Below are 20,945 nucleotides of genomic sequence, written 5' to 3'. Positions count from 1 at the left end.
TAAAAAGACGTTTTAAAAAAAACCGCCATCTGTCACTCAAAAAAAAATCCGTAAACTATATGCGTGCCATTATTTTTTTAATTTCAATTCAAGTCTCGTCGTTTCGCTAGGAAAATTTTTTCATATTGAATTGTAAAATAAATTTAAAATTTTATTAAATAAATTTAAAAAATTCTCATCTTCATGTCCCTTAAGATTCTTCAATTTTACTAAATATTCAGTGAAATCTTAAATTTCATAAATATATAACATTAAATAAATATTACTTGAAGGTGGAATATTGAATTGATTGTCGCAAGACAGTGTTTAGAAAATATAATTATATAAAATTATCCCAAATATATAATACATACATCGGACCTAAATCGCATTCTGAAAAGCCTTCAGCTCGTAATTTGTACTTTTCTACTCTAATATATTATAAAAATAATTAATTGAAACTTTGGTAGTCAATTGTAACTATACTTGTTAGCAATAATTAAAAATTGAAATGAATATTCATTAAAATATGCCTGAGGATGCATTCGATTTAGAAACATATTTCACCTCTCAACTAATTATAGTCTTGTGTATTAACATTAGAAAAATATTTTCCAAGTTCTCCACAGCCACAGAAAATTCATTTAACAGAATTAAACAATTCACTTTTCTGCTTCGATTTTCTATAACTGTGTAATTAATAGAATACTTATTTATTTTCATTATATATTTGTTAATGAATAATAAATTAACGCGAATCTATCAAAATATTCAATGAACTAAATAGTTTCTAAAACAATTTATTATTACTAAAAATCTAATTTAATACATAAAACCATTTTTATTAAAAAAAATAGGTTTATCACTTTTTCCTAGATTATTCTTTCCGTATAATAAAAAAAATGCGACAACCGTTTAGTTTTTTGCGTTAGTCCGTTGAACAATTTATCAGAATCCTAAAAAATCTGTAATGTTGATTACTAAAAGGTTGCAGAAGATCCTTCAATCCTTATTTCAATCCTTATTTCAATCCTTAATCCGACTTAATAACTTGGCAAGGTATTTTTTATTTACCGCAGGACGAAGCAGATTTTAATTATGTGAGGCACATGCAGCAAACGAGATCGGCAATGCGTCTCCAGTGGTGGGGAACACGTTCAATTGCCTCTCTTTGAAGTAACCAGTTTATCGAGGACTTCACCACCGTTCACACATACGCAGTCCTGGGAGATGCCGGTACATCCGCAATAATTCACTTCGACGATAAGAAATCGAGAAATGGAGGAATTTTTACAATCTAACATTTCCAGACGATCGCAGAATCCGGTTTAAATTACAACCAATAAGCTGTAAAAAAGATAAATGTTAAAAATCACTCACAACAGTTCTCGTGTTTTTCAGTAATACAATAATCAAATGAAGATGTAAACTAGTGATTTATTGCCGAAATTAAAGTGTTTAACTATTAGATGATAATTTTTAATGAAATTATATTGATAATTCCACTGATATTTAGGTGGCATTAATTTGGAGTTGAAAATGAATTTAATTGGAGAGTGGAGATTGATAATGTGCGTCTTGTGGAATGTTTTGGTGCAAGTGGCCCTGATAGCGAGCCAAGTGAATCCTCACAGTGCGGTGAGCACCGAGTCCAGTGAGGAGTACCTCAGGAAGGCGATGATAGAGCTCCAGTTGATGAGAGATGCTATCGGCAAAGTGCCCATTTATTTGGGGGGTAATGGAGCTCATTTGTTAGCAGGCAAACGTTTACTCAATACCAATTCTAATTCTTTGAGGATACAGCAGCACCAGGGATTACAAAGTATCCAAGACCCTGGGGGTGGTAATCTGCAATATTATCAGGTACTTAATCACCGCCATCGAGGGATTCATAAATCAATATATTAATAAACGGTTGCATATTTTTTACTGGGGAATCCACTAATTTATGGCGATATGGTTAATTTCTTCGAACGGTTAAAACAAAACGGTTACCAAACGGATAGGTAATTTTTCTTTACGTTTTTTCTTGGTTTTAATTGAATTACAATTGAATTGAATTGTATTGGATTCAGTAGCCAAATGGTAAACGAAGATCATTTTTAATAGTGACGAGTTCTCAATGAATATCTCAGAATCTAAAGAAGATAGGAATTTTTAAGGCCCGGATGGACTGTCTGGAAAAGATAATTCACTCTAAAATTGGGACTTCTAATTACTCCGTCAATTAATCGTATTTTCCGATAATTGTTAGCTAGCGGACTAGTTGTTGACAACCGCTAGAACGCTAGCTAACAATTATTGAATAAAACGATTAATTGCCAAAGTAATTAGGAATCCGAATTTCGGAGTAAATTATCTTTTCCAGACAGTCCATCCGGGCCTTAACGATTTTGTGGAACCTGTTGAGTGCTACAGTAAATTTTATTACCAAAATTCCGTTCGCTTCGTTATATTGAAAAATATTGTTGAAGAACTCAACGGAGAGATCAGTGAGCTTATCTTCTTTTAGCACTTTGCTACTGAAACCTTCGATCATCGGCAGTCGTCACTGAATTATTTCTTTTCCAACCACTTGCATCTGAATGCAAATTTTTAAATAATTAATGGAACATCGATATTCAGAGAATTATGAATGGACAGAAAGACAAGGTGAATTTGAGGGATAAAAATGAAAGTTTCAAAAGCCAAAAAGCTAAAAGCCGAACAAATATACACTTTTATAATTATTTATTGACTCCAAAATGTCACAATGCAATAATTTTTCTATTTTTTTTCTAACTCAAAATTTCTGACTCAAAAATACAGAAAACTTTAGAAAATACACAGAAAAATTATCGCACGCTCTTACACGAGGACAACCCAAGTTCAAAGTGGAAATTTTCCGTTGGGATTGTTTAAGGTACCGTCGAGGGGACAGGATGCCTCATCGCTGCTCACCAAGGGTCAACTTCATTCAATTTACAAGCAGGCAGCACAAGGGAACTCCATAAGCATGGAAAGCCTCAAGAATGTTTTAGCTGGTGGACAGCTACCGCTGAGAAATGCCAATAATCTAGAGGAAAATGTTAAGCCGACGTATGCGTACTACTTCTATCCGATGAAATCCTTCATGAATGACGTTAGGAACCACAATGGTGCAGGGGTAAGATTCTCTTGATTTTTATCCACTGGAAAATTTCGCTAATTATACAAACAGCAAATAATGAAATTTACTACTGATGTAGCCAATTAGTAAACTAGCATTAGTGCTAATTTTTTTAGGTAATTTTTTAACCAGTATCTCGGAATTGAAAAAACATTTCGATCTCTTGTATTAACAGTTTTTTCGATAGTCTCGATGTTTGTTTTTTTTAGAACAATCCATTCCAGAAATCCATTTTTATTTATTTTTCGAGGGAGAAACCGTTTGACTGATGCAAATCATCATCAGCGAAAGTTTAATTTATCCATCAACAGTTAGTCTCATCCGAGGTACAGGGGAAAGCGGGGCAGAATGAAACGGGGTTTTTCGTTTAATCAATTTTTCCTAGTTCCATTTTCCCCATCCTCACTTTATTAAACATAAAGTAGGGATAGAGATCTGTTCAGAAACGAGAACTGGGAGAAAATCTTTTGCAAAGATTTAATCATTTTTTAAATTATTTTCTCACATCCAGACACATAAATCCAGAATCCGGAATTCCTAGCGCAAGGATTTTCATCAATTTATTTATGGAACATCATTTTTTAATCGCGAGAAGATGTAGTCGAAACAGATGAATGAATTATTTAATTCAATTATATTAATTTTGTGTAACTATTGAGAAGTTAAAAAATATTTTCATCTTAATATACAAAAGAAAATAATTACTTGAGATTATTAAATATGTTTCTAAATTGAATGGATTCTCAGGTTTTTCTTTATTTTAATGAATACTAATTTCAAATTTGAATTATTGCCAACGAGTAAAGTTACGATTGACCTCCAAAATTTTAATTAGTTATTTAAACAAATTTATTCAATTCAATATTTACCACTTTCAATGACATTCATGTTTGCGATTATTTATTGATTTCATTTGTTAATTTGAAAACAATTTTTCTTTTAATTTACGGAATATTTCGGTCAGTGAATTTATTTTGATAGTTCGGATGAACCGGGAAGAATGATTCTTTTAAAAGTTTTTTCGAAGTAACTGGGGTAGAGGTAGAATGTTTGTCCCATAATTCATCTGAATTTATGAGAAAAGAGATACTAACAGTCAGCCTACACCATTCATCTCCAACTTCCCTCATATTATATCCCAATTTGAATGTTATATGCAAATTTTTACGGTAAAACTTGTCAACTGGAAAATTATCCGGAGTGTCACAACCCATAATTAAAAATCCTAATTCAAGTATTGAGGAACGAAACCACATCCCACCTGGCTAATTATCCAATTACCTCGACTGTAACTTTAAAACGAATCAGAAGATTAGTTTCCCTTGGAAAACTCTTCCATTTCTGAAAAAATCTTGAACCACTCGCTCGAGAGATAATTGCATAATTGCTACAGAGAATAAACGTACGAAGAGAAAACGGTTTTAGCGGCTACTTTTTTCCAGTGATCCGTAAATTTCTCCAATTAAGTAACAATTGATTCATAATATCAATTCAAGACGAATAAATCCGTTATTTCAGTAATTAGGAATGGAATGCGGGGGAATTGAGGAATGAGAAATTTGCGGCAATGAGAAGTAGCTTTGAAGAAAATTTTAATTTCTGCGATTAGTAATCATTGCCACAAACGGTATCATTAATTGTTTAAACGTTATCATTAATTGATTAAACATTATCATGAACTAGCCAATACAGATTTGCAGAGAGTCGAACTATAATTATCGATTTAAAAATAATATTAAAAGCATCAAATAATGTGAACTTCAAATGAAAAATTATGTATTTTTTAAATTATATTAAATAATTATATATTTGTATTAAAAATGCAGTAGGAGATGGAATTTAATCACTCATTAAAATATTTTTGTTTCAATGTTTTCTCCTGAAAAAATTGATTATTGATTTCGAAATTGTCGACATCTTTTCATTTTTCAAGTTCTTTATAAATTTCTGGGGAATGGGTGTTAAAATTTGAGTAAAAAAATGTATTGCCTTTAAGTTTAATTATAGGACTATGAAAATTCGTCAGCCATTGGATAATGATTAAAAAAAACTGCATATTCTTTCATGTCAGATCTAGGGCTCCCAAAAAAAATCCGAAAAATGGGAAATTATCGATAATAACTCCTTTATTTTATTCTTAATTATGTAAATTTATGAACTTTCTGCAATTATTATTACTCTAAAACATTCCGCGCAATCGATTTAATTTGTTTCTAGCTGCATTCAATAATGTGGCTTTTACCCCAAACCATTTTTATTTCAAAAACTATCTAGTCGTTGAAAAAAAAAATCTAATCCGTGACGATCTCAAAAAGAAAATAATAATTTTACCGCTATTTTTTGAAAATATTCACATATAATAATATCTGGGGAATAACTGATTAATTCCGGAGGTCGAGTCGTCTTCGGGGAAATATTCTTTTCGTTAAACATTTAACCGATAGAAGTGCGCCATCAGACGAAGATAATCGAAAAATAATAATCAAAAAATAAATAAAATATTATAAATTGGCAGGAAAAAATAATCCCCATAAAAGATATCGCCAAAAGTTATTGTATTATTTTTTTCTGCTGCCATCGAACAGAAATGGCAAAACATGCAAAAAACCGAATGGGTATACACGTAAAAATAATTAATTAATATAAACAAAAACAGTGGAGTAAATATTTGACACGACGATGTTAAGGACCGGTTGGATTATCTGGAAAAGATAATTTACTCCAAAATTGGGGTTCCTAATTACTCTGGGAATTAATCGTTTTTTTCAATAATTGTTAGCTAGCGTTCTAGCGGTTGTCAACGACTAGAACGCTAGCTAACAATTATCAGAAAAAACAATTAATTGGCGGAGTAATTAGTAATCCCAATTTTGGAGTAAATTATCTTTCCGAGATACTCCATCCGGCCCTTAAGCCGTTGATTAGCTTCACCTGTCCAATGGAGTTTAATCTAGAAAAGTTTGCAGGACCTCCAGATGGAATCAACAAATCCATTCCACGAGTCCCAGAAGCAAATGGTGATGAATCCGCTTTTCATGGCAATAAGTGGTTTCGTGGGTATGGCACTGGTATTCATGCTTGGTGTACTGATTATGCCACGTCTCTTCCCTGACTTCAAGTCACGTTTTGTTCACGATGAATTGCTGGATCTCACCAAAACAGTGAGCGATGCCATCGAGGCATACAACAAGACAACACCAGTAAGACCTAAGAAACACTACCCAGAAGCAATCATAGGAATTAAAACTAGACCACAAGGTGCATCCGCGAGAAAACGATGCAAGATACGTCCCAACAACTAGTTGAAATAAAACAATTCAGTGAGACTCTTCAACATTTATCTCTGCGAATTTATTTATTTCGTTTATTTATTTGTAGTTTAATATTCATTTCATTTTGAAAAGAAAAAAAAAAACGTTTACTTTACAAAACTCTCCAGCATTCATGCACAACAATGGGAAATTATAATTGTTTCTTCGTTATCTCTGAAAATTTTTTTGCTTTTTAATTTATTTCATTCATATTTGAAGGGTTCAGACTCGTTCACGCGACAGACATCGAACTCAGGATTTCAGGGGATTATAAATGTAATCGTTGTTGATTTGTCCATCACCAATGGGAAAGGAACTGGCGATCGAGGATTGTTCAAACTAGAGGCGTGTGTTCAGATCGTGATCGTTCGAAATTTTATTCAATAACATCACCCCTCAGACTATCCCAAAAAAATATTACAAATCAAAATAGTATAATGTAAATATATTACTTGGCGAAAATATCAGCCCGAGAAATATTACGAGTCGTTGAATATCGAACGATCTAGATTCTGAAGTCCTGATTATAGACGGAAATATTAAAGTTCTTCAATATCATTTTTTGCGGAATTCATTAAATTTTTTTTTTGCTAATTATCAATGCGATTGACGTAAAAAAATAATATAACGGTCTTGCGTTTTTTTTCTAGTTTTGTGATTATTTATAAAAGTTTAGAAAAAATATTAAATAATGATTTCAATCCCATCATATGTTTACCAAAAACCGAAAAAAATGAATTCTAATTGCAAGAGTGTATTTGTTAAAAAAAAGTAAGGAGGTATTGCCGATATCTTCTCATTTGTAATATTTCTTCTCAGTTCCTGGGACATGGCTTCCCATTAATCTATTGACTTGAGATAAATCTTTTTGAGGTTTTATAATTATTCAATGACTCACAAATTTTAATACCCATGTTTATTCCTTTAAAATTTAGTAAATTCCTTCAAAAGTTTACGGATAAACAAGGAAAGGTCTTCGGGAGTCGGATGAAACTTTCCGCGACATTGAACAATAATAAACCTTCAAAACGTTTTTTTTTTACATAAATATTATGAACTGTCTTCCAGAAATTTGTAATAAAAAAGCCGAATAACGAAAAAATATCCTCACTAGCTCCTTAATTAGTCAGAGAAAGTGTTCCTGTTATAAATGAATTACGAATAAAAATGTTTATCTCGCTGTACCACTGGACCTGAATTATTCGTCTGAAATAGCGAATTGAATTGAACAACAGAGAATTCGCACACCTCTAGTAAAACCGTTATCCTGGACTCATCAATTTCTCTCCCAGTAGCATCCATCTGTCTTCCCATTTACCTAGACAACTGACAAAAATATTCAACGGTGCTTATCAGTCATCTCCGCACATTTCGCCAACTACTGGATTTCTTCATTTGGTAAGTACGTCAAAACTATACTTTGTGCGATCGTCAAAAGTCCTCAAATATATCTTCTTTCAAAGACGAAGAAATACAGAATCCTGAGAGTCTCCAAGACTGTCTTATTTTACTGATAGCTACGCGTTGAGGTAGAGTTCTCCATCTCATTTTTATTTTGTTTTTTAATTTACCATGTTTCTATGTTTCTGCTGTGAAAACAAAATGTCGAACAAAAAAGTCGACAGGAACTGGAATTATTTGATCACTGGAAACGTACATACAAATGAAGAACATTCGAATTACTGATTCGTTAGTGTTTTTTTTTCTTTTAATTAATCCTTAATACTGCTAAAAATGAAAAATAAACGATTGAATCTCGATTAATGGCCTTCAGTGTTCTTCACCTGTCTGTTGCGAAGGTTAACAAATTATATGAAGCTTAAATACTGATTATTGTACATTCGTTTAGAGCCTTATTGTATCCTTCATTCATCATACTTTCACTTACGCTACGGTAATTAGAACCAGAGAGAAGCGTTCATCTTTTTTTTTTCATTTACAAGTGACCAATTAGATCGAAGACAGAGTGGAAAATTTCCCTTTATTCATTTTCCTGTTAAATCCAAAAGACTGAACTCTTTACTTTTACTGAATTATTTAATTAATTCTATCTCAGTAATTTCAATGTAAATAACTGGTTAGATCTGGGGTAGTTCATAGCACCCAGAGAATAAATAAATAAAGAAAATTTCCACTCATAAGTCAGTAGTGAAGTGGTGGTGAAACATTTTGAGTTTTATAATTTTGTTGAATGGTTAATAATCAGGAGGAAATATCGAAAGATCTTTTTTTGTTGGGAATTAAATAAACAAATAAGAGTCTTTGATGCTTCCCCCTTAATTCCATCGTTTTCGAGATATAAATCGATAATTAAAAAAAACATTTGATTCGAAATATTTTAGTTTATAATTTCGCTACTGAATTTTTTATAGCAAATCGTTAAAATTTAAGCGACTACGTGAATTGAGGGGGTGTTATTTCGGAAAAAAAAGGGGTGATAATAAAATAAACCTAGAACACTCCAATTGTTCGCGTTTACAATGAATCAACGAATTAATCAGCACTTGCAATCGCCAATAAATACGGCTTAGACATAATTTTATTCACTTGACGAGTGACAGCTCTTTACGTAGATCTACATTAATGAAAAATGTAATGAAAGAGGGAATAAGGAATGCCAGGCAACGACAATGGAATGGAAAAGCATTTTAGTAGCAAATTAGCAAAGTGAGATGATGAGTATATGGTACAGTTTTGTTAAATATCAATTGATCTAAAAACTACCGATTTCAACAAGAAATATCAGCCCTTTCGAATTATTGTGGATATCTTCTCATTTTTCAAGTTAAAAAACAATTTCTTAGAAATGATTGATAAAATTTAACTGAAAATATTACCGTTTTTAAGTTTTATTGTAATTTAATGTCTCATAAAGTTTCTTTACTCTGGAATAATTTTTTGAATTTCCAGTAAACTTTTGTAGAAGTTCACAAAACTTCAAAAATTTGGGGAAATAAGACTTTGAAAATTTGCGAATCATTGAATGATGATAAAACCAAAGAATGGTACATTTTTTTATGATCTGACCGATGATTTCCGAGAAATTGACAAAAAACATTGGAAATGAGAAGATATCGAGAATAACTACTTGATAGCTTCTCTGAGTTTCTGTTTTGAATCGATAGTTCTTGAAATAAGTCTATATTTAAAAAAATTTATTTATTCGATTTCTCACTTTACATTGAGAGGAAAAACTGTTTTCGACAGAGACAATTTACTTGACGCAGGAAAATGGTCGCCTATCAATTTAAAAAACTTTCTAATAAACAATTTCGGTTTCACACGGAGTGATAAAAGTCGAAATGCGAGGATTTTCAGGTGTTCTTAAGGATTTATTGCCGATATCTTCCCATTTTCTAATTTTTTTAAGGCTCGGGTGGATTATCTAGAAAAGATAATTTACTCCGAAATTTGAATTCCTAATTACTTTGGCAATTAATCGGTTTTTTCAATAATTGTTAGCTAGCGTTCTGGCGGTTGTCAACAACTAGGCCACTAGCTAATAATTATCGGAAAAAACGATTAATTGACGGAGTAATTAGAAGTCCCAATTTTGGAGTAAATTATCTTTTCCAGACAGTCCATCCGGGCCTTAAACAAATGTTTTAGCAAAACCTGATAAAATTGACGAGAAATATACCGTTTTAAGTTTTATATTTCATTATTCTTCGATGCCTCACCAAGTTTTATCACTATTCAGCTTTTCTGTTCTCAGTAAATTTTTGCGAAAATTCCCAGAACTTTATTGAAAATAAAAAAAGAAAATAGATGCAGGACTATGAAAATTTATGGGGAATTGAATAATGATAAAAACTGAAAACGATTAATTTTTTTACGTCAATCTGATCGATTCGGCTTCGTAGAAATTCACAGAAATCATAAAAAATGAGAAGATATCGGCAATAAATCCTTAAGCCCGGAAATAATGCCCTTTAATTCATACAATTCGCTTTATACCTGCAATTTATAATTTAAATTAACACTAATAAAATTGTTCAGAGAAAAATAAAACCAGAGAATCTTTTCCTCTGAACGTAAAAATCAAATGATCTCTCAAATTTTTGGATTTTAGATTTTTTAAAAAGTGGGGATCTCTCTGCATCGAGTAAATCTTCTCAGTCATGAGTAATTTTCCCGCTTGATGGAGTGATTTGACCACTACTTTCATTAAAAAAATGTTAATCGTGGCTTGAGTGAGGAACTTGTGGGAATTGAATTCGAAAAGAAAAAACGGTACGCGAGCAAATGGAATGGTGTGATTGTCGCACCAGGAAATATCCAACGGTTAAAAAATGTCTTTTTTTTGCAGATCCAACAGTTATCAATGGGGTTTCTGTTTCTAATTCTCAGCAGCGCGCGTGCCACAGCTAAAGCTTGACTAGAAAATAAATAAACAGTGAATTGATCAAGATGATAAAATGGGTAGAAGACAACGATAAATCGATCGGTCTACATCCCTTCGTTATTTTTTCGTATAAAAAATTTTGCCATTAAGTATTTATTCATCCCTCTGGAACATTATTATGAGAAAATAAAGACTCTTTTGTGCTTCGTCCTTTCCGGGGGATGAAAACCTAATTAGTTATTCAATTATTGTTTTATTTACTCTTCTCATTGGTAAAAAAATTAATCTGCAATTGAATCCAATGGCGAGGGCCATTGGCCCTCGATGCTATCAGTCTTATTCGAGTTTCATCAAATATTTCTCTCAGTTATTTTCCAGTTAATGGTATTTAGGGAGAAAAATTCATTATTAAGTGGTAGAACGATTTGTTTCAAATGTACTCTTCATTCAGGCCAAAAGGAAATCATAAACGAAAATTCCCAGCCAAAAAATTTTCCGGAACAAATTTTCTGCGCAAATATTTTCCTGAAGTGCGTCTCTTCCAGCGATCAGTTGTCAATTGCCAATACTAGGCATGCGTCTGGTACTCATTTCCATATATTTTCTGTAAAACATATCCTACAGATTATTTTGGGGTAAAACTGGAAAAATTTTGTTCGGAAAAATTTCGCGGTGGGAATTTTCAATTCGGAAATGTTTCTTGTGGAAATAGTTGGGAATAAATAGTCTCTAGAGCTCAGGATTTTTGAAGAAATATTTTCGCTTGAATCGTTGCACCACTTGACAAGTGAAATAATGACTCAATCGTCGAGAGCATGGGATAATTGCGCCGCACGCACGCATGCCGTAATCACACACATACATGTTTTAATAACTAATAATATGTAGCATGCAGCCGCGAAATTTTATAATTACGTATATATATTTTTCTTGTAATATTTATATTATTTACAAAATCTATAATCAAAATTAGTTGTTGGGGAGTAAAAAAGTTTGAGTGGGCTTTACTTATGGCCAAAAATTGTGGTGGAGTGATGAAAGAAAATAAATCCGGTCTATGGAAATTATTATTATAATTACATTACCAATAGTGAAAAAAAAAAGATTTCTTTCAATTAAGTGATCCAAAGATATCCAAGTGGTAATACAATTCAAGTTTAATTTTTCAGTTTTGTCATTTATAAATTGATCTCGGAAACTATTAATTGCAGGAAGAAATATCAACCACTTTTTTTTCATCATCGTGAACTCGATCGATTGAAGAAAATTCCTCGACATTTCCACTCTAAATCAATCGTCTTTGAAATAAATTGATAATAAAGAAAAATTTTTAACTTTCCTTGCCTTATCACTTGGTAAGTAAAATATCTGGGTCATACCTACTTTTTATGGTAAGTCTTTGAATGGAAATTGAATTTTATCTCAAGTATATTTACTCGGTAGAAATCCTTGCGAAAACTGAACTGAAGTTTATACACTAAAGTTTTGTTACGAAATGATAAACTAGGATAAGTGTATTTGTTTCGTGGCCAGTGTTTCGTGAATATCTGGAGATTGAAGGAATACGACGATATTTTCATGGATATCTTTTTTGTAGTTCTCATTCTTGTCTATAAAAAATGTTACCATAAAAAATGCGATGTGTTCCCCCATTTTCGAGATATTGACTAAAAACTGGCCTCGAAAAAAATGCAACTAGTAATTATTCGAATGTCTCGAATCGCTCGAGCACTCGACTGGGGGGAAAATCGATTTGTCTCCCATAATCTCATGACACAGGAGAAAATTTCTTTTTTTTTCAGAAAAAAAATACAATTTTTTAGTCATCACTTATCACTTCCGCCACAATTTCATTGAGAATAATTTTCTAACGAGAATTCAGACAGATGTCGGATAATCTGCGCAAAGAATAATGTTAAGCTTCTTATTCTCTCCTCATGCCACCAGGCATGTTATTTCTAAGTGATACAAACACACGACAGTCGAACTTCTCTCAACACTCGTCGATTCTGACATCACGCAGCAACGACTATTTCCTCGAGACAATGATAATTCCTCGGGTTCTTTAAAAATTCTGTCGACACTTCAACTACATCAAGTAGTTGATATCGTTAGTGAAAACATCTAGCTACCAACGTCCTCGTTATTATATTATTTTTTCTGGGGGTTTGGGGTATAAAAATTCATCAACCGACAATGGAACAGTTGAATTTCTTTGGATGCTCCTGCTGACTGATTTTTTTTTGAATGAGAGCCTAAGGTCTTTCCAGCTCTCGTCCGTTAGGGGAAATTAAAAACGACTTACGGAACAAACAAGTGGTCAGTCTTTAGGGTATCATGGATATCCTTCATTAAGATTCTGTCTCGTCGTCAGCGATATTATGGAGATCTGCGTAATTCATCACTGCTCTGTGCAGAAACTCGTACTGAGGCTGGAATAAGAGCAAAAGGAACTCTTCTCATTAAATTGTCAATAAACATAAAATGTTACTACATTAAAGCATGATTTCCCCTCACATTCGGCCCTTATTATTAAATAATCGAAATTAATAAAACCTTCAGAAATTTGCTTTTCATTTGTACCGTAATTACCCAATTATTTAATAAACATTCATTAAAAAAAATTAATCTAATTACTTTCAAATAGTTAAAGTAGTTTCCGTGTTAATTCTCTATAAAAATTGTAACTGAAAATTGAAAACAGGATCTCGGAAAAATTCCACGAAAAGAAAAACTATCAAAGATGAAAACGTGCTGCAGGCGATACTGAAGAATGTTTCCATTTAGAGGGAAAAAATGCGTCCATTTGAGGATTAGGTATTAAAAAAGTTGTCACTGCTGAAACTTACGAAAGTGCTAATCATGCCATGTCTCTGTGACCTGAGTTTCTTCGTAACGGTGAAGATGTCCACTCGTTTTTCAGTTGTCAGCTGTTGAACGAGTATGCTGAGGGCAACAAACATAGAGCTCCTGTCAGAGCCGCAATTGCAGTGGATAACGATGGGACCAGAGCACTCGCCATCAGTAACAAGTGTCTGATCGACAAGTTCAATGACACCACGCGTCACCTCGGGCACTTCGCCCTCGACCGTCGGCCACCCATGATATTGATATTGCGTTACAACCACTGTCTCATCTGTCTTGGTATTGGCAACGCACAATTCACGTCTCGTGTAGTACGGACAACTTTCACTCTGGATGTATCTCACCCTGATGTGCTCATGCACGGCCTCATCCTCAGGCCAGTATCTGGGGCATTTCCTGGGGCCCTCGTTCAACTGCAACCGATTAATCATCAATATTACTTACGAGAAATTCCAAGCAGTTGTTTAAAATTCTGCTCGATGCTTCATTCTGTTTTATTTTTCTATAAAAATATTATAAAGCTACGAGATATTACCGAAATTTTATATCTGTTGTGAAGTGGTAAACTAGGATAAGTACATTTTTTTGTCGAGCCTGGTTTTTATCCGGTATCTCGGAATTGAAGGAAAATAATGAGATTTTCATAGAAACCTTTTTTGTAGCTCTAATCGTTATCTATAAAAAGTGTTTATGCAAAAAAATTGCTATGTTCCTTCGATTGCGAGCTGTCGGTGAAAAATGGGAGTAAAAAAATGTACTTACTCTAGTTTACCTCATCGCTACTGGTATGTCATGAATTATTATTCAATTTTACAATTGCTTTTCTCTGCATGTTATATCGAGTTAAAAATATAATAAAGTATGAAAATCCTGTTGACTTACATCAGATAACATGACAATCGTGCTGATGCTCTGCTCGGAAATCATCCTCCAGAAGTCAGCGATAGTAGTCTCGAGAGGATCTTGCGTTATAATAAATGACTCGGAATTGTCATACCCCTCGATAAACGAAGCGTTGATGTAAGTCGAATGCTCTCGACCAGGCACCGGTGTAAGAATAACTCTATTCCTATCATACGGTATGACCACTTCACTCCTATTCTTAACTCTATTCTCTTCAGCACCACCCACTGAAAAGGACTTACGTTCCTCCAACACAGAACTGATTTTCTGTGAATTTAAAACAAGTTCCTACAAAAACCGTTTATAGCGTCAGTAAAAAAGCATTGCAGAAGCACATAACACCGGTGGAAAATGACTTGAGATTTTTATCGAAAGCTGGAAATATTTTCAATAACAATACAAGAATTCCAAAAGGAATACTTCCAATGTGAAATCTTCTGCCTTTTATTCTAATACTTTCTAGCTCAATTTTCCTGAATTAAAAGGCAAAATGAATGAATTCGAAACCCACAACCACCACCAGCTTTCACAAAAACTTCAAGGTATTCCCCCAGTGCAAATCTCCTCTCTCATCACTCAAGGCAAAACGTTCAATTCTGAACTCTCAACTCACATCGTACTCGTCCTCCATTCTGCACTTCTCCTTGCCATTGTCCCTCTGCCTGAGCTTCTCGACATGACCCTTGAGCTCCTTAACAGGGATCTCGGTGTCCCCATAGGTGGCCATCTCCATCAACGAGCGATAAATGAAGATATACTGCTTCAGCGACTGTACGAGGAAGTTCCTCTGGTGTCTCAAATCGCAGACCGTATTGAAAATTGAGACCTGTCCCTCGTCGACGAGCTGCTGCAGCAGTGAATCTAGTGCCACCAGAGTTCCAGTTCTGCCTACCCCAGCGCTGCAGTGCACCAGGATGGGGCCCTTTTCCAAGGAATAAGCTGTGTTAACTCGTTTTATGAATCTTAGAATGGCGTGTGGATGCTCTGGAGCCATGAAGTCCTTCCACACAAGGAAGTGATACTGAATTATCGTTCTAGCGTCTCTCTCCCCTGTCCTCGTCATCTTCAACTCCCTGATAACGTAATCGGAGAAGGCTCTCTGTCCCACGTGCTCCACTGTTATGTCCCCAAAGTTCTTCGTCTCGTCCTTGTCAGGCCAATACTTGGCGCACTTAGTCTTTGAGTACTCCTCCAGATTCGTCAGCATCAGTACGAGCTCCAGATGTTGCTCCCAAATCATCCTCCAGTAGTCACAGACAGTGTTCTCCATGGGGCCCTGAGCGCAGATAAATTTCTTTCGCTCCTTGTATCCCAGAACGAAATTGGCATTTATGTAATCTGAACCAGCGATTCCATCGATCTGGGAGAGTCTAACTCTCGTCTGGTCGTAGCACTTGATGTCAGGGTAACGGTTCTTGTAGAGATTTTCTCGAGCCTCTGATGCACGTGTCGTACGATCTGTGAAGCGGTCTGGGAGCAGCTCAAACTCTTGCTGAAAACCATAATCTGAGTCTCGATGGCGCTCGAGATATGCCTGCAGCAACTCGGCTTTTGGAATTGGTGGCATGTCCGGGGGACTTGCTGCTACTAGCTGGTGACGACCCCGCAGACTTCTGCAGAGATGCCTGCCGGTAATAGGCATCCATTAGAGAGCGTTTTTTAGGGGGTAGAGCGCATTTTCTTATGAGTTTCATACATTTTTATTTATCATTCATTGGCTATTTTATTATTATTTGTAAAATTTGAGTCAAAAATTTCCCGGGATTTTCAGGTGCGATTTAGATGTGCCTATCATGTATTCGTAGCAGAGAGGATAAGAAATGTCTCAAACACTTAGACAGTATAAAAGGGGATCAGAAAGTTTAGAATTATTTCAAGGGCCTGATCTATGACTTTAACAGACGAGACGTTAATTCTTTTTTCATTCAATTTTTTCATCAACCGACGATTGATTTCACAATTATATCTGCCTTATAGATGACAGGATAATTTCTGGAGCATGTTTATAAATTTCTAGGTTGATTTATTTTTTGACAGTTTTTTCAATCTTCTATGAGGCGAACATAGGCGAAATAAACGAGTTATTGATAAAATGGACGATGAGAAAATAAATCCTCTTAAAAAGGTATTAATTGAGAACTAAAAACAAAATTATTGAAGAACCTCAATAAACTCCCAAGGAAATATGTGTTAAGACAGGAACCGAGTAAATCGTCTGAGCTCTGAATTTTTTCAAAAATTTCCTCTAAGATCCTATAAAATTCCGATTACTCACCTGAAGCTGTTTCGTAAGTTGATATTTTCCTCGCCACCCTGCTCAGCCCTCTTGGTATAACGATGGAGAACACAGAGTGCCACAAGTAGAATAACAATAATAAGAATGAGAGCGACTGATATCTGTAGAACGAGCCCCAGAGTTCCATTCTCAGCGACAGCAATAACACTGGGTTCTAGGCCCCCAAAGAGAGGATTAAGGTAGCCACTGTAGGCAGGAAGAAGGTGTACGCCTCCAGCCACCACAACCTCGATGAATGCAGTGTAATTAGAGCCCTCGTCGATGTAACCATCGACAGGTGGATATACGCCCTCGCTCTCCATCACAATATTAGCAGAATTATCTCGTCTGCGTCTAGCTCCAGGGGTCGTGGAATTTCCAGGGGCAGTAAAAGTGGTAGCAGCAGTTGTGGTTTCAAAAGATGTAGTAGACACAGTGGCGGTGACAGTTGAAGTGCTTTCCACACTGGAGATAGTAGTGGAGGTGGCATTCCCGGGCCCTTGCACATCAGGAAGAAGATGAAGAGTGGGTGAGGGTTTAGGTCTGAGGCCAATGCACCTGTCACAGTTGATGGAGCCATTAAATAGTACCCTGCCATCCCCAAGGAAGATCTCCGAGTGCAGATCATTGCTATCAAACATCTCAGCGAGATAAGCTCCTCCAGCAGGTGAGGCATGAGCATAATGAAATGAGTGAATATCCAATTCTTCGGGTGGGGGAAGATCCCCAGAGGTCTTTCCTGGTGGCAGTTTCACGAGGAAAATTCTGTAGCAGCAGATGGGTCCATTTCTCTCTGATATCCTGGGGAGGTACATCTTGAACAGCTGTCTGCCCTCGTTCTGTATCTTCCTCCAAGTCCTCAAGTTGAGGCTCTCCTTATCAGGTACACTGACAGGCATAGAACAATTACCAATGGCCGGTTTGCCAGGGCTTCTGAGTCTCGTCACCCCGTAGATCCTCACTGTGTAATTGGTATTGGCAGGTACCCTCTTGAATTCAAAAGCTCTATCTATTTCTCTGGCGTTATGGTCGACAGGACCCCAGCGTTCCTCGTGAACCCTTCCCCTCTCGTTCTTGTATTGCGATCCACCAGTCAGCTCCACCCCATATCTCGTGATTTGGCCATTTGGTACAGCTGGTGGTAACCAACTCACGGAAACGAAACTTGTTCTGCTGATGTTGTCGAATTTACAGGTAACAGTGAGACTCTCTGGTGGACTGCACACACCGTCCATCGTCGTCCCACTGACCTCGGCACTCCAGTTTCCACACTGTTTTGTGTAGTAGCTGCAGGCTGAGATCTTGAAGAGGTAAGTTGTCGCTGGGTTGAGCTCCACGAAGACGTAATCATTGAATTCAGAGGCTGGATGGACTGCCTCCTTGGTCTGAAGATCATGGATCATCATCAAGGTGTAATAGTGAACGTGTTCCCGAAGAGCCGGTGATGGCATTGTCCACCCTACTGTGATGGAGCTCTCGGTGAAGCCCTTGACCGATACATTGGGAACGAATATCGGGTCGGCATCAAGTGTCTTTATCCATCTGTTGTCATGGTACACCTGGGATTCACCAACTTCGTTGATCGCTGAAATACTCAATTGGTATTCGGTGGATTTCTCGAAGCCCTGGAGGACGAAGTTTGTGTTTTCGCCACCCACGGATTTGCTATAGAATTGACGGCCCTCTTGGCCCTTCTTCTGGAATCTCATGCTGTATTTTTTGATGGGCTTGTTACCATCATTTACTGTCCAGTTGAGAAAAATCTTGGAGGCACCCACAGCTTTTATGAAGTCAATGTCGACCTGGGGCTTGTCGATGACGAACAGGTGACGTGTGCTCGTCACTGGACCTCGGTAGTCTTCTGCTGAGCAAGTGTAGGTGCCGTTGTCCTTTCGCAGAACGCTCTCGAAGGAGAGGGTCATTATGTAATGCGTCTCGTTTATTTGGCTGACTGAGGAGAGGTCTCGTAGAGACTCGATGCTCTCTGAGTTGTTACCTTTGAGCCATGTGAAATTCGAGAGGGGAAAACCGTGGATTGGACACGTCAAGTTTACTGGCTTCTCCGATTTTATGTACACTGGCTCTGATGGGTCTATCCTACCGTTTTCTGGGAATAATAAGGGCAGTTGATGGAATCGAATAGTTAAGAATTTTTAATTTTTTATTTAGCTATAGATTAAGAGGAATTAGAGAGGAATTAGAGAGAAATGAGAGAAGAAAAGACAGCAATTAAATATTCTATCGGAATATTTTTTTTCTAGTCCCAGTTTAAAGTGAAAAATTTGTAAAGTTAAAAACAATGGAAAATTTAGGAATCAAATCATGTCAAGAAGTAGAACTTCTCCGAGGACTCACCTATAACGCGAACATCAATGGTTTTCTGCAGTTTTTCATGACCATTCGTTACAGCCATGCAAGTGTAATTTCCCCTGTCCTCGAGGCTAGCTGAGATTAGGTCGAACCTGGCCAGTGTCTCAGACATTTTGACGGTTGTGAGATTTTTCTCATCCTTGACCCAGTAGATCTGACCTGGCTCACTAAGCTTACACGTAAAAGACGGAGTGCTATTCGCCTCGATGCCGTCAATCTTCTGTGATGCCTCGATTTCCAGGGTGGCGAGGGGAATGTGGGGGGTAGTGACAGTCTCAGTTGTTTCTGTGACTGGAATTCATCGGTTTATTATCAACGTCAAGTCATTTCCTCATAATCATTGAATCGAGGTGTGGAAGTTCAATTCCACTGCGGACATTAAATTCTCGATTAATTAAAAAATTATCCTAATTACACAACGAATGTCGTTTCCTAAAATTGAAGGACGTCATGGAATTCATAGAATTCAATAGTGAAATTCAATATCGCATTAAAATTGCATTGAAATTGCATTGAAATCGCATTGCAATCGCATTGAAATCGCATTGCAATCGCATTGAAAAATAGTATTTTCAATTAATAAAATAATCGATTCCCATGAAATACACAAACCTGTTTCGTACTGCAATTTGCTAATATCTCTGTTAAAAGCCCTAATGAGGTACACCTCAATTAAAATCCCTCCCACTACAACTTTAGCATTCGTCGATGTGCAATGACATGTATACATACATCGGAATGACTTGTCCCCTCCCATTTGTATACAAACAGCGAGAAGAAGATAATAAGCCCCGTGACACCTCTGGCAATGGTCGTAGTAACCCCACGACGACGTGGATTACCCCAACCCGGAACACCCAAATCAATGAAACCCAATGAGGATCTCACCTGTCTCATTATCACTGGCAACGACAACAACTCCGTAAAGAATCAAAATCAATGGTAATCTCGCCATGGGGATACGGCTTCGTAACATGGCGTCCTCGGAAGCAGCCGACCTTCTCAATGGTGACAGCCAGGCGTGTACTAATATTTCCTCTCGTCCTTTCCCTCTCCACACACCAACCACTTTGTCACCTTCCTGCAAAATCTCACTTGTCCTCCAAAATCCAAAAAATTTTTTCACTCAAAACTTCACAAGCCCATCCCCCCAAAGCACTAGCCCCTTCCGAGGAGCATTTTCCCCACCTCCAGCGAGTGCTCTGACTCTCACCCCCGTGGATTCATTATCCTCAGGACCAACGGTTTCGTTACGATTTAATACGATAGCAAATTTCTGGTTGTTATTCCCTCTTTTCTATAGACGTCTATTCGATTTTACAACACTTGGCGCAATTATCAGACGTGTTTTTGGCACTGGTTTATTGTTTTTTGGAGGTAAAAAAAGGAGATGCACTGTACCCGGGAGGACACAATTCACCGGCGTGTGCTATCCCCCCTGTTCTCGTACGATTTTCCGTAGAATTTCTCGGAGAAAGTCAGGGGCAGCGCCTGTGGCACCTCCACCAGATAACACTCTAACCGTTTATTGGATGCCGGTAATGGAGAAATGTTATGGCGCACAATCTGTCTCTTGTCTCTGATGATCCTATTAAAAAAAGCAGAGCACTGTCATGGCGCCCACCACAAGTGTCATGGCGCAATGCTCATCACAAGTTCTCTCAGGCGGCACGAGACAGCGCGGCGGTCACTATCACCTTCCCCTCATCGCCATGTCATCCCCACTCTGCAGCTGTTCGGCACTGGTGG

General features: G+C 36.4%; 2 protein-coding genes across 5 annotated transcripts; one reads left to right on the top strand and one right to left on the bottom strand.

Moving 5' to 3' along the window:
* Positions 1-1,244: 1,244 nt before the first annotated feature.
* Positions 1,245-20,939, bottom strand: Ptp69D (Protein tyrosine phosphatase 69D). Of its 4 annotated transcripts, XM_011298675.1 has the most exons (8): positions 20,085-20,939; positions 19,182-19,487; positions 16,827-18,933; positions 15,165-16,176; positions 14,531-14,839; positions 13,633-14,061; positions 13,089-13,215; positions 1,245-1,326 (listed from the first exon to the last, which is right to left on the bottom strand). In XM_011298675.1, exons 1-7 carry the CDS (start codon positions 20,170-20,172, stop codon positions 13,135-13,137), a joined length of 4,332 nt encoding a protein of 1,443 aa, XP_011296977.1. In that variant the 5' UTR covers positions 20,173-20,939; the 3' UTR covers positions 1,245-1,326; positions 13,089-13,134. The 4 variants fall into 4 exon arrangements, with proteins under 4 accessions (XP_011296977.1, XP_011296897.1, XP_011297153.1 ...); XM_011298595.1 differs by lacking the exon at positions 1,245-1,326 and having other exon boundaries at positions 10,519-13,215; XM_011298851.1 differs by lacking the exon at positions 1,245-1,326 and having other exon boundaries at positions 10,519-13,215; positions 14,531-14,818.
* LOC105262707 (uncharacterized) lies at positions 1,325-7,065 on the top strand. Its single transcript, XM_011298466.1, has 3 exons — positions 1,325-1,842; positions 2,882-3,124; positions 6,094-7,065. The coding sequence occupies exons 1-3, from the start codon at positions 1,519-1,521 to the stop codon at positions 6,427-6,429; spliced, it is 903 nt and encodes a 300-aa protein (XP_011296768.1). The 5' UTR covers positions 1,325-1,518; the 3' UTR covers positions 6,430-7,065.
* Positions 20,940-20,945: the final 6 nt, after the last annotated feature.

This window comes from Fopius arisanus, unplaced genomic scaffold (genome assembly GCF_000806365.1).
Source record: "Fopius arisanus strain USDA-PBARC FA_bdor unplaced genomic scaffold, ASM80636v1 scaffold00001, whole genome shotgun sequence".
Lineage (NCBI taxonomy): Eukaryota > Metazoa > Arthropoda > Insecta > Hymenoptera > Braconidae > Fopius > Fopius arisanus.
This window is presented reverse-complemented; position numbering and strand designations above follow the sequence as displayed.

Excerpts from the sequence above, each read along its gene's own strand:
- LOC105262707 (XM_011298466.1), top strand. The coding sequence starts at position 1,519 with ATGAATTTAATTGGAGAGTGGAGATTGATAATGTGCGTCTTGTGGAAT. Across the intron at positions 1,843-2,881 it reads GTAATCTGCAATATTATCAG|GTACCGTCGAGGGGACAGGA; the intron begins GTACTTAATCAC and ends GGATTGTTTAAG. Across the intron at positions 3,125-6,093 it reads GGAACCACAATGGTGCAGGG|GACCTCCAGATGGAATCAAC; the intron begins GTAAGATTCTCT and ends AAAAGTTTGCAG.
- Ptp69D (XM_011298675.1), bottom strand. The coding sequence starts at position 20,172 with ATGTTACGAAGCCGTATCCCCATGGCGAGATTACCATTGATTTTGATT. Across the intron at positions 18,934-19,181 it reads CATTGATGTTCGCGTTATAG|AAAACGGTAGGATAGACCCA; the intron begins GTGAGTCCTCGG and ends TATTATTCCCAG. Across the intron at positions 13,216-13,632 it reads ATGGCATGATTAGCACTTTC|CCTCAGTACGAGTTTCTGCA; the intron begins GTAAGTTTCAGC and ends CTCTTATTCCAG.